Below are 15,740 nucleotides of genomic sequence, written 5' to 3'. Positions count from 1 at the left end.
ACAGTATTAGACGCATATATGCAAATAGGTTCCTAATGTAAAATCAGGTTTGTTTGCTAGGATTATTGCAGAAAAATGTTATTAGAACTGATATCTATACTTGTAACTCTTGGAATGCCTTGTTGTGCAACATGGAGATGGTTCTACAGTGGAAGATTGGAGGTTGATCAAGCTGATAAGATCTCCAGAGATAACAGAAATGAATATTGCCTTAAATGTTTGTCTGGGAAGGTCCTATATGGCAACTATTTGTACTGGAGCCCAAACGCCTCTGGTTTTGATCATGAGTTAGATCCTTGACATGTCTGAGAATCTGTGTGGCAACTGTAATTCATAAGAACCTCTCATTTCAATGATCTCTGTAGCCCAAAGCAACAATTGGTTGCAAATGTCAAATATTTTATATGCCGCTTTAGGCAAGATCAGACTTGATACTCCACAAGCACATCTCTGGTGCTGGCTCAGCTTATCTCCATCAAAACAATCAATGAAAACAGCAACAGGAATACCATATACTGATATGAAAAATACCATTCCTCCTTTTTCAAAAGAGCCAGCAGGAAGCGTTATGTTCTGACAAATTTAGAGCTCAACATCGTTCTGTCTCAAAGAAACTGGACTGGAGCCTCCGGTTTCGATCATGGGTTAGATCAGCCTCTTTTAATCAGGGTGCCCAGGCACCCTGGGATGACTTCATGTCTCTTCAGAAGTGCTTTGGCAAAATGCTTAAAAATTGCCCAAAAATTGTATACAAGCTGGCAGGTGGATCAAACCTGCCTTTTAGTTTCATGTGTACCATTACAACCTACCTGCCAGTGACCTAACAACCAATGACATCATCTGTTGATAAGGAAAACATTGCATGCCCGCACAGCATCTTTGTTTGCACATCCCTTGCCCCTCTCCATCACCACTGGGGTCACATTATCTGAGAAAGGGAGAGAAACATTGCAATACTAGTCAGTACCAGTGTGCAAAGGTATAAATGCTTTGGAAGCATAAATTACATTGGGTGGGGTGCCCTACATGTGTGAACGTTGATGCGTTTTGTAAAACTGTTAGTTTTGTTTTTTACTTTTTAGAATAGGGTGCCTCGAGATTGTGAAGAATTTTAGAGGGTGCCTTGGCTGACAAAAGGTTGAGAAACACTGCGTTAGATCCTTGCCATGTATGAGAATCAGTGTGGAAAATCTAAATCACAAGGGATACACAAATCAACCATTTATGTAGCCAATAGCAACAATTGGTTTACAACTGACATTTTTCTAGTATACATAAGAAAACTATAAGTATATAATTATGAAATGATCTAAAGTATATTTAAACCCAGTCACTAAAATCTTATACAAGCTTTAACATGCTAATATAATTTTAGAAATATTTTCAATATATTTTAAATGTGCAGTGTTCATTAAATAATGCCTGTTGATCCCACCATAAGGGTTCAGAAACGTCCTGTTATAGAGTGACAACTATCTGTCCCTATTCCCATAATTGTGCTTGTGTTGTCATGCTGTCAAATGCTTTTGCAATGGAGACTACAGATCCACACCTGTCTGGTGTCCTTCTGTAGAGTAAAAAGGAGGTTTTTTTTCAGATAAGGATTATCAATTGCTGATTTCACCTAAATAAGTGTCTTATGATGTAATCAGGGGCAGACTGACCATTCGAGCACTCAGGCACTGCCCGAGGGCCCGGGGTCAGTAGGGGGCCCCATGAAATGCCCACGGTACCTTTTTTATAGGCTTTTTTGAGTGTGGGCAAGGACACAGGGGCCCCATGATCCCCTATTGCCTGGGGGCCCCATGAGTTGTCAATCCGCCCCTGGATGTAATGTGCTGTTTTGGCCCTACTATAAACTACAATGATTGTTAATTGGTATGATTGTATTTTTGACACTGGGCTCTGGATCCTGTTGTTTCACAGGAAGCTGTGGGAGGTGGGAAGACCTTTAGGTTGCTACATTACAGGGTGCTTATCCAATGGTATATCTAATGTATTTCCATTTTTCTAGAACAACTCTTTTAACAGGTAATGGCAATGTTGGCTTAGACAGAGTAAAATACTGGTGATGTGTGTAGCCTACAGTTCACCACAGCTCCCATCTTCTAATCTACACTAGAAAAGAGACAGATGGAATTTGATTGTAAGCTCTCTGATCTGGAATCCAACATTCCACTGTAATGTCCTAGTTATGTAATCTGAACAGACAAGGATCATTAAGATTCAACTTAACTTTACAAATACCCAAATGAGTAAAGGCTAACCTTTTTAAATTTTTATTGAGTAGTTCCTTAGAATACAAGTTTGAACATCTAGCACAATAGTTTCTTCTGTAGTAAATCATCTCTTTGAGGAACAATGAGATTTGAGGATTATCTCACCTTCAGTAGATTGTGTAAATATGAAGCAAGGAAATTGAGACATGCCAAACCACAAAGGGGCTGCACATGAAAGATTTATGGGAAGCTCACAAATTAAAACAGAGTATATACTGACGTGCTTTAGATTGCAGCTTTCAGATAGGGGAAAAAATTAAATGGACATTGAAAAACTCTCACAAAAGATGAACTGTCTTATTTTCTTTATCCTTCTATTAGAGTTTACAACTGTTAAAAAATGTTTGGAATTTCATCTTTTATTTTGAAGCACCAAAAACCATGTATGCCAATACAAACCTTATGCCACCAAAATTTGAACAGGAGGCTGCAAGAAAAATAAAACCCAGGAGCTACATTGCATTTCTAAAAATGTCCTTCAGGAATGCCATTTCCCAATAGAAATACACCTGACCTAATTATGCCTCTCCCCATGCCTATTGTGCACAGATATATTAGTCCTTAAAGGACCAATTTGTAAGTACATACTCATACTCCTACATACTCCTCATAAGGAGGAGGCAGAAGCTTGTTATTTTGCCCCACATTACAAGACAACAAATAAGAAGCCAATCACGCAATGCAACGTTGAAGTGTATTTGTCATAAGGAATTAAAAAGTTGAAGCCAACTACGAGCATTATCATTTTCAAAGTTTGAGTGTTTACATCTGTCATCTAGTTATTACTATATGTTTTCTTCAAACATGTTAAAAATACATTGTCACCAGAACAGGAAGCAAGAGGGGATTCTCCCAAAAGGGCCACAGACAGTAATAAAAACCTGACATCAGTTCCAATCCTGTTCCATTCTTTTAAAAAATAAAAACTGTTTTATTTGGATTTACACTTTAAGTATCCATATGCAAGTACGGGGATGATCATATTTTTATTAACATTAAATCTCCTAGTAAATGTATAACTTACAGGCATATGGTTACTAAAGATAAAAACTATATAGATACAATATGCACTGCATACGTATAATGCCAGTAATATATCTAACTAATCTGTACAGTGTAGATGACAAACAATATCTATGATTTATTTCACAGCGGAAGTTGAATGACAATCTCTCCACCGTGGCTTCACTTGTACCTACACTTAAAGTAAGTTGTGGTCATTACCTAAATTTAGCTCTTTTACAAAACAAATTACTCTTTACAGTCAAATATGTGTGGACACCTGGCCATCCTAGCTATATGAGCTTAATGGACATTCCATTCCAAAACATTATTTGTGGAGCTTTCACCACCGCCACCTCCTTTCAGCTACAGTATAACAGCCTCCACTGTTCTGGGAAGGATTTCCACAAGATTTTAAAATGTGCGCGGAGGAATATTTGTGCCCATTCAGCAAAAAGAGTAATTGTGAGGTTAGGCACTGATGTTGGATGAAAAGACAATCATCCTTTCAGTTCATCTCAGTAGGTGTTTAACAGACCTGAGCTTTGGCCATTCAAGATCCTCCACACCAGACTTTTCAAACCATGTCTTAATGGAGCTGACTTTGTGCTTCTGAACTAAATCATTTGGAGGGGTGTCCACATACGTTTGGCCATTTCTACTAATGATACTGAATAGGGGTTCTTCTATTCCTGAGGTCTAAAAATGGATCGGGGGGATAGGTGGACATGACCAAGGCTGACATTAGATGCATCTTGCCAGGAAGTTGAGATCCTTTAATCATAGAGCTACCTACTCTAATGTGGCTGAAGAAATATCGAGTATGGTTGCCCTTGTAATTCAGTCAGTTATTCTTGCGGTTATAACTTTATGGCCAGGAGGTTTTCCAGGATTTAAAAATTTTACAGTCTACCTTCTGGCATGTGATAGTGTTTGTAATGTTAGATAAAGATTTCTCCTTATGCCACAGATTGATAGATTGGCTTTCTTTTTGTAACATACGTAGCCAAAGGTTTTATATGGCCACCTTGAATGCCATAGCTTATATTGATTTCATAATGCCAAAAAAGAAACCGAAACTGTATATTTAGTTCATAGGTAAAACAGATCTGAACTGATCATGAAATATATTACCTGGTTTTTGTTATTATGATCACATGACCAGAAACAGTACCTGGTGCCTGTTGCTGCAATTGCATGATCAGGAACTAAAATAACACATGAATGTTGAGGATGTAGGCCTACATACTGCCAGAGCCATGTGTTTTTTCTGTGTTTGTGTGCGTGTTTGTGTATTTGTCATTTGCATTCTATATTGTAATGCAATTCATTTAATAAATAACTTCATAACTTCAGGCTAGTATTCAACGTACAATACAAGACATCAACATGCTGAATGGACCTATGGTGGAGGAATTCATTAAAATGCTGAGAAATGTAAGTTAAACAGAAAACACAAGTATTCCTCATAATATTCACAGCGTGATTTCTCAGATAAGGAAAATGTATTATTTTGTACAGTATATACTGCCTTAAACAATTTTATTCAGTTGCATCCTTTCAGGTAGACAGTTGCTAGTACAATAAATCATGTGTTAGCTTCTTCATAGCACCCTGCTGAGAGAACCTTCTAAGAGCACCCTGTTATTCTTCATCCCTGGTCATATCATAGCTGTGCTATATCATACTTAGCTTTATGTTAAGCATTCTAATATTTAAGTCCCTGCTGAACTTTCAAAGGTAGTATATGGAGAACACCCCTGCAATGAGACAGGGCTAGGAACCCAAGGGGAAATTATCCTTCCTTGACTTAGTCAAGAGGTGTAAGGAGCCAGCAGGTGATTCAACACACTGTCAACCACCCAAAGCTAAATAATCAATTTTAGGTGCTCTGGACTGTCAAGATGTCTTTTCTTGTGAAAAATAACTATTATTTCTGGTTATTTCACTAGGAAAGCAAATGTCTTCTCAATCAATCTAAAGGATACTTTTCCCAGTACATTGACTGGGTGAAAACAACAGTAAGTAGCATTAAACTGTACAGTTAATGTAAAAGAGAGATTTTGCTATTTCATCAGTTTCCTTCAGGTTGGGCATGAAGAATAATTGTTCGGAGTCCACCTCACTTTCCCATACACCGGTTCATATGCCCTCATTTTTCTGCATTGCTTCCTATTTTTATGCCTTTTGGTTTAGTGACCTCAAGTCTCCTGTCAAATCCAACCTCTTGCCCACCTTGACACAATCCCCTCTTTCTCCTCCCTCCCCACACTGTGTAGTCTGTCATCCATCTGACCTTGATGGAGAACTCAACTTAAAATATATCCAAAGCCATATTTGGATAGAGTAGGGAAGGCTTAAATCACTTGCCCTTTTTTGCCTGTATTATCACTGTGTCCTGCAGTATTTTATGGCTGGTAGAAGTTACAAAAGCACTTGGAAGGGTGATCCCAGAAGTGTTTCAAATGAAGATGATTGCCCAAGCAAAAACAGCAGCATGGGCAGCTGGACAAGTAAGTCTAAAATCTCAATGTACTGTATTTGTCTCCAAAGCAGGCATCCCAATTGGAAGATTGCCACTCTATTATTTTAGTGACAGCTGACTTTCAGTTTAGGGGCAGTGATCAAATAGAGGGGATGAATCTCCATAACAGGGACAAAGCAATAAACATCTGGCAGAGCTTCTAACCCCTCACCACGCTATCAAAAACTGAAAGTTTTTCATTTAGCTGTACTATAAGAAAATGTTATAAAATCACTGGATATACTGTATCACAATATATTTGCCAAAGAATTACAGGCAAGCATGTGCCCCACATGTTTTATCTTACACAACTCATGCATTTCATATAAAATCTGCATTTATTTATACTTATTTCAATGTCTACTGTTGGATAACAAGGACTTGGTTTATGGTTATTAGTACATAATGATAACCAATACGTCGGTAAATATTGTTTTACTAGTTTATAATTAGGACAGACAGAGGGCCACGTGCAATGGTTAACAAGCACTCATTTTCTTTGTTTACTGCTAGTACTGCTGATTTATTTGTGCAATACTCAGGGTGTGTACTTCATACAGTGTATTGCTCATTATGGATCTGCAGTTTTCAGATGTTTAACAGGTAAAACCTGTTTATGTTAATGTCACTACCATTTACAAAGCACTTTGAGAACTCAAAAACGTAAAAGGCATTTGCAATAAAAAATTTAAACATCTCTTCTCAATAGGGCTTTTCCATGTAATAACATGGAGGGGTTTCCATCTACCAAGGCCAGTAAGTAAGACCAAGAACATCAGTGACAACCTGTCCTGCTGTTACTTACATTAGTGTGTAGATTGTCACCTGACTAGTCAAATGCAATGGAAAATACTGAATACTGGAGCAGAACTCCAGTTTAAATGTTGTTTAATGTTGCAGTGAGCAGGAAACCTCTGTTAGATTAACATTGCTATCCCTGGCCATGTTCTGGGATTTCCTAATTTCCAAAAATCCCATACCACACAGAAAAATAAAGTGGAAAAACCCCTAAAAAAATCCCCATCATGTCCAAAGGCCAAGAAGGAGAGGCAGATGCTCACAGGCAGCTAAGAGAGGGGAAGCAGCTTCTGTGGCCACAGTGAAAAGTGGTGGACATGGTGTATCCTCTTCAGGCAGCACACTTGTCCTTTTTTTCTGGTGATGGCCATATTATTGAGCCACAACATGCAGAAGAGGTGGTGGAGTGGATAACTCAGCCATCTTCATCCTCCTCATCCTCTATCACCCAGGCTCATGCTATTTTTCCTTCCACCAGTTTCCAAAGCAGCCTGTTCCACAGGCTGTTTGTCCACCACAACTGCTCCTTCCATAGCCCCACTATCATGCACAGAGGAGTCACTAGAATTATTTGATCATAGTGGCAGTTACATGCTGCTGGAGGATGTGCAACAATTAGAATGCTTCGAGTTGCTTCCAATGGACAATCAGTGCTGCTGGAGGTTTTGTGATGGATAAAAGAGTGTGTCTGTCCACAAACTCCATTGACCAGCTGACATTTATCAAAATGAATCAGTCCTGGAGCAACAACAACTATCTTGCCCCTGATGCTGATGTAACTGATTACATTTGTTAGGGATCTGGGATCCCTTGAAGACCGCCTATGCTGCCTATCCTATTCCTGAATCCTGATTTTGCTAGCTTCCAACAATTGTTTTGGTTTAGGGCACCACCAGCACCCAAGTCCCAATTTTCTGCACCTGTTTCAAAGGTGCCTGTAATTTCAATATTGTTTAACATTTTTCTGTAATTGTTAACAATTTGTAACTGCAGGGCCCATGCCTGCACCCAGCAAGAGTAACTGAGGGGTTACAGTGTCCAAGCACCACCAACACACAAGGCCCAATTTTTCTGCACCTGTATGACAGGTATATATAATTAGAATTTTTAGAGCAGGATCCAATCCTGCACTCATCAAGAATAACTCTGAAGGGTTACGGTGTGAAGGCACCACCAGCTGTTCACCCTCCAAACACCCCACAATGCACTGCGCTCTCACAGTGCACAGTATCCACCCCACACTATATAAGACAGAGGGGAGAATGCTCTCCCCCAAAAACAAAACAATTAAATAAATAATAATATTTTTAAAAAATAATATAAGCAAAAAATACATTAAAAAAACAAATCTGGTATAGATTGGGGGCAGGGGGAACCCCCAGGGCTGTGGATAAAGGGGCACCACCAGTCCTCCTGTATGGGACCAGTAAGGAGGCCCAGGCAGCTGGGTGAATCGCATGTGGATAGGGAGGGTGTGCAGCACAGGGAAGGGGGGCAATTGGTGGAACAGATCCACTGTATTGCTCTTTCTGCAGCAGTTGAAAGCTGTGTTTTTCTCCTCCCACTCCCACTGACTTTTAGTTGCTGCAGAGAGAGCCATACAGGGGATTGGTTCCAGCAATTGCCCCCCCTGCTGCATCCATCTCCCTCCCTGTGCACCATACCTGCTGCCCAGGCCCCCCTATGTTCACACACCACCACAGTTTCCCTCCTCTCCTTCCCACTGACAGCTGCAAGCACACAATAGGATCCTTCAGGATAGATAGTGGGGGAAGGGTCTGATAAATATATCACATTTTCTAGCCACTTCCTTTCTCAAATAAACACAACGAGTGATCGGTACCGATAACAAACTGGGGTTAATTTACTAAAACTGCAGAGTGCAAAATCTGGTGCAGCTGTGCATAGTAACCAATCAGCTTCTAACTTGAGCTTGTTCAGTTAAGCAAATACAATAAAACCTGGAAGCTGATTGGTTTCTATGTAGAGCTGCACCAGATTTAGCATGCTCCAGTTTTAGTAAATCAATCCCACTGTGTTCATTCATAAATGAAGCACAGTAAACTGTGTTTTTTTTCTTTTTTCTGGGGTGGGGAGGGGGGGGGGGCTTGTCATGTTGGCTGTATGGGCCCCTGTGGTTTCTAACAGCAGCCCTGGGGACCCCGCGCTTTTTTTTTTAAAACATAAATAAATTTATTTAAATTTAAATATAATTTTAAAAAAATTTAGTCCTACTGCAGCAGGTTCTGTATATTGCACAGATGGGCAACTTTGCAGGTAGTTTAAGGGAACCCCCCAGGCATGATATTTAAAGGAATTTTTCTTTTTTTTTAATTTAAGCAATGAAAAATTACTGCCCCTTTAAAAATGGTACTTTTTGAGAAAAATATTTTTCACTGATTCATGTTCCCCAGGGCAGTACCCAAGTCCCCATACCACTTTTATGGCCATTACCTTTCAAAAAAAAGCCTTCAAAATGGGCACCTTTGAATTTGCAAGTTTGAGTCCCACAGACTCTCAAATCGGTTCGATGTTCAAGGCGAACTTTTGGTCCGTTCAAATGTTCTACCGCGAACCGAACCAGGGGGCATTCGGCCCATCACTAACACCTACTACTGTATCATCAGTAATAGATCCTAGCTCAACTGTAATGCCTACTTTAGTTTTATTAAAAACAATGTACCACTAAAAGCTAATTGCATCTAAGATGTTCACCTGATATATCAGGTATCAGGTATAACACTTATGTCATTTCAGAAAAATCCATGTAAAGAAAAATATATATACAGGTGTACCTTGGTTTACAAACGCCTCAGTTAACGTAATTTTTAGTTTATGAATAAAAATCCATTGAAATTAATGCCTCGGTTTATGAATTTTATACAAAATTTTTTCGCAATACGTAGTGTATGTCGGTGCCGATTTTTAAATGCAATTGACAACTTTTTTTTTCTTCACTATTCTTACAGAATTAGCTGTCACTTTCCCTGGAGTTAAAGGATACTTTGTTTCTTTTATCTTCTGAAACAAACTAAAAGGAAACATTGTTTCTTTTAACTGGGGGGGGGGGAAGTGACAGCTGATTCTCTGAGCTAGAGTGAAGAAAAAAAAAGCTGGCAATTACGTTTAAAAACCAGCACTGACCTATAGTGACAGCAACTTTTTTTTTTTACTTTTTTCTGACCTCCGTAATGGATTAATTGGTTGTCAATATATTCCTATGGGAAACCTCATTTCAGTTTATGAATTTTTCGCAATACGAAACAACTAGGAGAACGCATTAAATTTGTAAACCAAGGAACACCTGTACTTCTTTTATAAAGTCCCTGTGCCTCTGTCTACCAAGCACATGAATAGGAATATAAGCTTTTCTAATAGAGTCTGACCACTCTTCCTTCTCAGCATGTCATAGCTGAGTAGGTCTAAAAACTTCAATTAGTACAATGCCGTATTTTTACCTTATCGAATCATTATGCACTGTCCTATCAATCAACACAATACTGCGGAGTAAGTGGACACCGACGTATTACATTGTATGGGTCGGGTAGTGGTTCATATATAAGCTGCTCATTCACTACAAAGAAAAAAAAAATACAGTACAAGTGAAAGTTAGTGACATTTAATTATTTATTCTCTTCATTACTATGATATAACACTTCGCATTAGACTGGGGTTCCTCTAAGATAAGGATGAAACCTAATATCCTCAAATAAGAAGGCACTAATGAATTTACTTTTCAAAAGGTCACCTTAGATATATTGTATACCATTTCTTTCTTCATGTTAGAGTTCCTGCTACTTTAAAAAATGATACACAATTCCAGAGTGACTTTTCAGGTTCTTTAAAAGGTTATGACGTATACACATATATTTAACAAGATGAGGAGTCATTATATTCTATAGAGTTTACATAGCAGTCCATGAAAGGGCCCTAGGGTCAGACCTTGTCTTGCTCATCAGACTTTACTTTATCAAGCATAATTAATTCAATTTGTTCCTGCCAGTCAGAGCGTGTACGTTTTTGTTCCAGATTACACAGGACATTGCCTCCTGCCGCTCAGTGCCCGCAACACTTGACAATGCCCGCGTGATTGTCTGCGATAATGTGACCCACCCCTGGGTGAGTAGATTGCCAAAAGGTGATCCAAGTGGCTTCATAAAAATATAACAATCCTAGTAGGATGTAAGTGCTCCATTGTGTACACTTTATATTAAGTAACAACCTGGTTAAAGCTGCACTCCTGGCAAACTGCTAAATACACAGATGAGATACATCTAAGGGAGCTTTTTTACCTACCAAAGGATTTGTTTTCCTCTCCAGTTAGTCCTGAGATTTACACAGCCCTGTATGACAGCAGACTTGATTTTTCATTGCTGCAGTTAAGTAACAATTAAGCTGGCCATAGAAAGTCCGAATCTCGTCTGGTCCCTGCTGAACTAGCCAAGTTTCCAATCATGTAAGGGCAGGCTGAACGTACCCAAGGTGATTGATCGATCCACTTGGTTACAACCAGCCTGTTGGATTTTACATGCAATTATTTCTAGCAGCTATTATAGACACAAGCAGTAATCACTATGTTCTCGTGGTGGGGAAAGCTTCCCCCACCCCAGAACCAGGATAACACAAAGGCTCAGCAAGAGGGATTTCCCACATCAACATTGACTGTGTTGATGGGGGGGCCGAGTGATTTTCTTTCCTGCAACCATTGCACAGAGTAGGTAAGTAAACCTTTTTTTTTCTTTTTTTTTAAAAGAAACTTTACTATCACATTAATTTTTAAAAAATGGGTAATATTTGGCACATTCCAATGCCTAGATTCAACCACATTTACCACTGCTTTTCATAGCCAGTATCATTTAGTGGTACAGGTAATAAATGCCAGCATATGTAAAATATAATTTTACACTAAATCTTCACTTCCATTGCAGTCAGCATGTGATGAATGTGGGCATGATGAAGCATTGAAAAGACCGATTGTAATCAATGGTTAATTAATCATAAATGTCAATTTGTCATTAGAAAACAGTAGCATTTTAAAAACGATCCATGTCTATGAATATACCGTTGTCCACTTAATAATGGAAACTGCATATATTGAGGAAAGTGACTGGGTGAATATATGGGCAATGCAGATGGGAATGTGTGTTGTACATGACCTACTCTAGTAGCAGAAAGAAAGGGCTAGGTATGAAACAGAGTGGGAAAAAAGGAGAATGCTTATAGATTTGTATGAACTAAATTAAAACAGTCATAAGTGGATGAAGACTAGTCATTTCTAACTTGCACTAGACAAAATCTGACTGGCTGAATTGAGCAACACATGCAGTTTTCGTTCTGTTTTATAAATCAGCCCCAGGGAATCATAGTTAAAGGAAGAAAGGACAGGCATTTGCTAAGGTTCTGCACAAGATTTGGCGAGAAATGGCTGAGAAAAGGAAAATAAACACCAAGAGTAACATTTCACTTCTAACATTCCCCATACAGTCATGGCCGAAATTGTTGGCACCCTTGATATTTCTCCAGGAAATCATGTATTTCTCACGAAACGTATTGCATTAACACATGTTTTGCTATACACATGTTTATTCCCTTTGTGTGTATTGGGACAAAACAAAAAAAGGGAGGAAAGAAAGCAAATTCGACATAATGTCACACAAACCTCCAAAAATGGGCTGGACAAAAGTATTGGCACCCTTTCACAACTGCGGATAAATAAGAATGTTACAAGCATGTGATGCTCCTGTAAACTCACCTGGGGCAAGTAACAGGTGTGGGCAATATAGAAATCACACCTGAAAGCAGATAAAAAGGAGAGACGTTCACTTAACCTTTGCATTGTGTGTCTGTCTGTGCCACACTAAGCATGGACAACAGAAAGAGGAGACGAGAACTGTCTGAGGACCTGAGAACCAAAATTGTGGCAAAATATCAACAATCTCAAGGTTACAAGTCCATCTCCAGAGAACTAGATTTGCCTTTGTCCACAGTGCGCAACATTATCAAGAAGTTTGCAACCCATGGCACTGTAGCTAATCTCCCTGGTCGTGGACGGATGAGGAAAATTGATGAAAGATTGCAACGCAGAATAGTCCGGATGGTGGATAAGCAGCCCCAAACATGTTCCAAAGACATTCAAGCTGTCCTGCAGGCTCAGGGAGCATCAGTGTCAGCGCGAACTATCCGTCGACATTTAAATGAAATGAAACGCTATGGCAGGAGACCCAGGAGGACCCCACTGCTGACACAGAGACATAAAAAAGCAAGACTACAGTTTGCCAAAATGTACTTGAGTAAGCCAAAAGCCTTCTGGGAAAACGTCTTGTGGACAGATGAGACCAAGATAGAGCTTTTCGGTAAAGCACATCATTCTACTGTTTACCGAAAACGGAATGAGGCCTACAAAGAACAAAACACAGTACCTACGGTAAAATATGGTGGAGGTTCAATGATGTTTTGGGGTTGTTTTGCTGCCTCTGGCACTGGGTGCCTTGACTGTGTGCAAGGCATCATGAAATCTGAGGATTACCAAAGGATTTTGGGTCGCACTGTAGGGCCCAGTGTCAGAAAGCTGGGTTTGCGTCCAAGATCCTGGGTCTTCCAGCAGGACAATGACCCCAAACATACGTCAAAAAGCACTCAGAAATGGATGGCAAAGAAGCACTGGAGAGTTCTGAAGTGGCCAGCAATGAGCCCAGATCTAAATCCCATTGAACACCTGTGGAGAGATCTTAAAATTGCTGTTGGGAAAAGGTGTCCTTCCAATAAGAGAGACCTGGAGCTGTTTGCAAAGGAAGAGTGGTCCAAAATTCCGGGTGAGAGGTGTCAGAAGCTTATTGATGGTTATAGGAAGCGACTGATTTCAGTTATGTTTTCCAAAGGGTGTGCAACCAAATATTAAGTTAAGGGTGCCAATACTTTTGTCCAGCCCATTTTTGGGGTTTTGTGTGACATTATGTCATATTTGCTTTTCTGCCTCTGTTTTATATTTGTTCCAATACATACAAAGGGAATAAACATGTGTATAGCAAAACATGTGTTAATGCAATACCTTTTTTGTGTGAAATACTTGATTTTCAGGAAAAATATCAAGGGTGCCAACAATTTCGGCCATGACTGTATGTATAAGAAACATATGGGACACTTCTTGCTGACTTCTAACAGTCAACATACTGGACCTTGTGGCCACAGTGATCCCTAACACAATTTTCAGCTGCTGAATGTAAGGAGCACATGGGGAGCATGTGATTCATATCCCTTCCTCTCACATGACAATGCTGGTTTGTAGTGATTGGCTGCTCAAGCACCTAGCACTTTCACATGGGGGTGTGGAGGAGAGTCCCCAGCAAGTCAATACAGAATTAATTTTCTCCAATATTGGTGACTGAATAGAAGTAGGAAGGTAGAGGGAGTAGTGAAGGGCTGGTAACTATGAGCAGTCATTGGGACAACCGGTAAAGTTTATCCACCATTTGGATAGTACTGGGTGGCCTTAAGGATTTGAGTCATTGGCCCAGAACAATTGTGAAAATCAAGAGTATTGACTTCACTTACTGTATGCTTGCTCCAGATTTGTTGCTCAAATTACTTTACAAATTGCTCTCCTAACAGGTATACTTGATATTACTTCATAGTATGGATGTCCTAAAACGTTCTCGTGTTTGTTCTAGAATGGCTTTTGGTTCTGCCTTGGTTGGTGCACTATCCTCCTTATCCCTACCATCTTCCTAAGCATCAAGTCAGCACAGCATATTGCACCCAAATCTCGGTGAGTACACTGCACGACCAGCTTGTTAACTCAGGCTATGAATAATTGGCCACAATAAACGGTCTTCCGATGACATCCACTTTGGATTTTCCATTAAGTCACCATTACATATATCTTTCATTAGAAGCAACACATGGTTTCCTTGAGTTCCATCATCTGAGCAATGGAATGAATGGACACAGCTCTCCCCCATAACACAAATATAAGGAACAATTACTCCCAACTGATCTTCTCAACTACCAGCATCACTCTACAGATGGATTGAAATTTAGCAGGGGCCAGTGAATTTTGATCCATCTATAGGTAGGATGGATGTACAGAAGTCGATCTCTCAATTGACTTCTGTACAACCAGCCTGCCGTATTTTTTTTTTGCCTGATCAATGCCACTGGCTATAGCCAGCAACATTGATCACTGTATTCTGCTGGGGGGAAGGCTCCCTACTGGCAGAATACAATAGCACAGCAGGAGGAATCCCCCATATACATCAAATATGTGGAAGAATCTGATCAATTTATTTCGTTCAACCTACTGGTTGAATGGAAAAAAATGATAATGTATGGCCTGCCTTACTGTTTCTATCCATGTACAGCCTTTTCTTCAAGATTTTATACTGAAGGTTCTTAACAGGCCCTCGTTTCCAGACAATGGGATTAATTTACTAAAGAAAAATAGCTGTTTACGTGTCAGGGAAAGGTGGGGCATTCTGTGCAATATGAAATTTCACCACATTCACTAAGCTCTGGAGCTAAAACTGAACAGGTTATTTTGCTCTTACTCCAATGAGTAGGCTATCCCTTGTCCTGTTATTGACCACTCATTTTGTTCCAATCAGAGGCAGACATACAATCATCTTATATTAGCTTAATACATAATCACAGTATTTGTAAAGACAAGCTGAACAAGAAGATGTTCTAATAAAAGAGGTTATCCAAGCACAAGGAAGAAGTGATGAATCCTCTAATGGTTGTGTGACTACAAGATTCAGTGGATGAAATCCAGCCCTGATAGCTGTCCACCTTCAATAAAGAATAAGTCAATATTCACAAATTGGCTTAGAACCTCTGTTGATTCATTAAAAAAAACTTCAGCAAATATGCGGTTTACAAATTCAATCAACAATCAAATGCAGACAAATTCATAATCAGTTGTGTGTAACTCTTCACTGCATCAGGTAAACACAAGTATGACGAAAGGAGTAGCTCTATACAAACTTTTTTCAATTCTTTTTAAAGATCTTATTCCTATCATGTATATCATATGTGATAATGGGCTCCATTCACAAAATGGTATCTACCGCTTTAGGATCAGCGGTAAAAATCGCTCATAGCAATTTTGAAGAATTTTTTTGCCAATTTACTAAAAAATGCAA

At 39.4% G+C, this 15,740-nt stretch overlaps 1 protein-coding gene across 2 annotated transcripts in view; it reads left to right on the top strand.

Moving 5' to 3' along the window:
* PROM2 (prominin 2) overlaps nt 1-15,740 on the top strand; it is a 146,940-nt gene that overhangs the window by 97,036 nt on the left and 34,164 nt on the right. For both annotated transcript variants that reach the window (XM_089681729.1, XM_089681730.1), the window contains exons 18-22: nt 3,432-3,485; nt 4,638-4,718; nt 5,234-5,302; nt 10,633-10,722; nt 14,271-14,368. In XM_089681729.1, the coding sequence (XP_089537855.1) occupies nt 3,432-3,485; nt 4,638-4,718; nt 5,234-5,302; nt 10,633-10,722; nt 14,271-14,368 (392 nt within the window). The remainder of the gene's footprint in view (nt 1-3,431; nt 3,486-4,637; nt 4,719-5,233; nt 5,303-10,632; nt 10,723-14,270; nt 14,369-15,740) is intronic.

This window comes from Staurois parvus, unplaced genomic scaffold, assembly GCF_062004578.1.
Source record: "Staurois parvus isolate SC_StPar_1 unplaced genomic scaffold, SC_StPar_1.0 ptg000276l, whole genome shotgun sequence".
Classification (NCBI taxonomy): Eukaryota; Metazoa; Chordata; class Amphibia; order Anura; family Ranidae; genus Staurois; species Staurois parvus.
The sequence above is the reverse complement of the archived record's forward strand: the minus strand, read 5'-3'. Positions and strand labels throughout refer to the sequence as shown.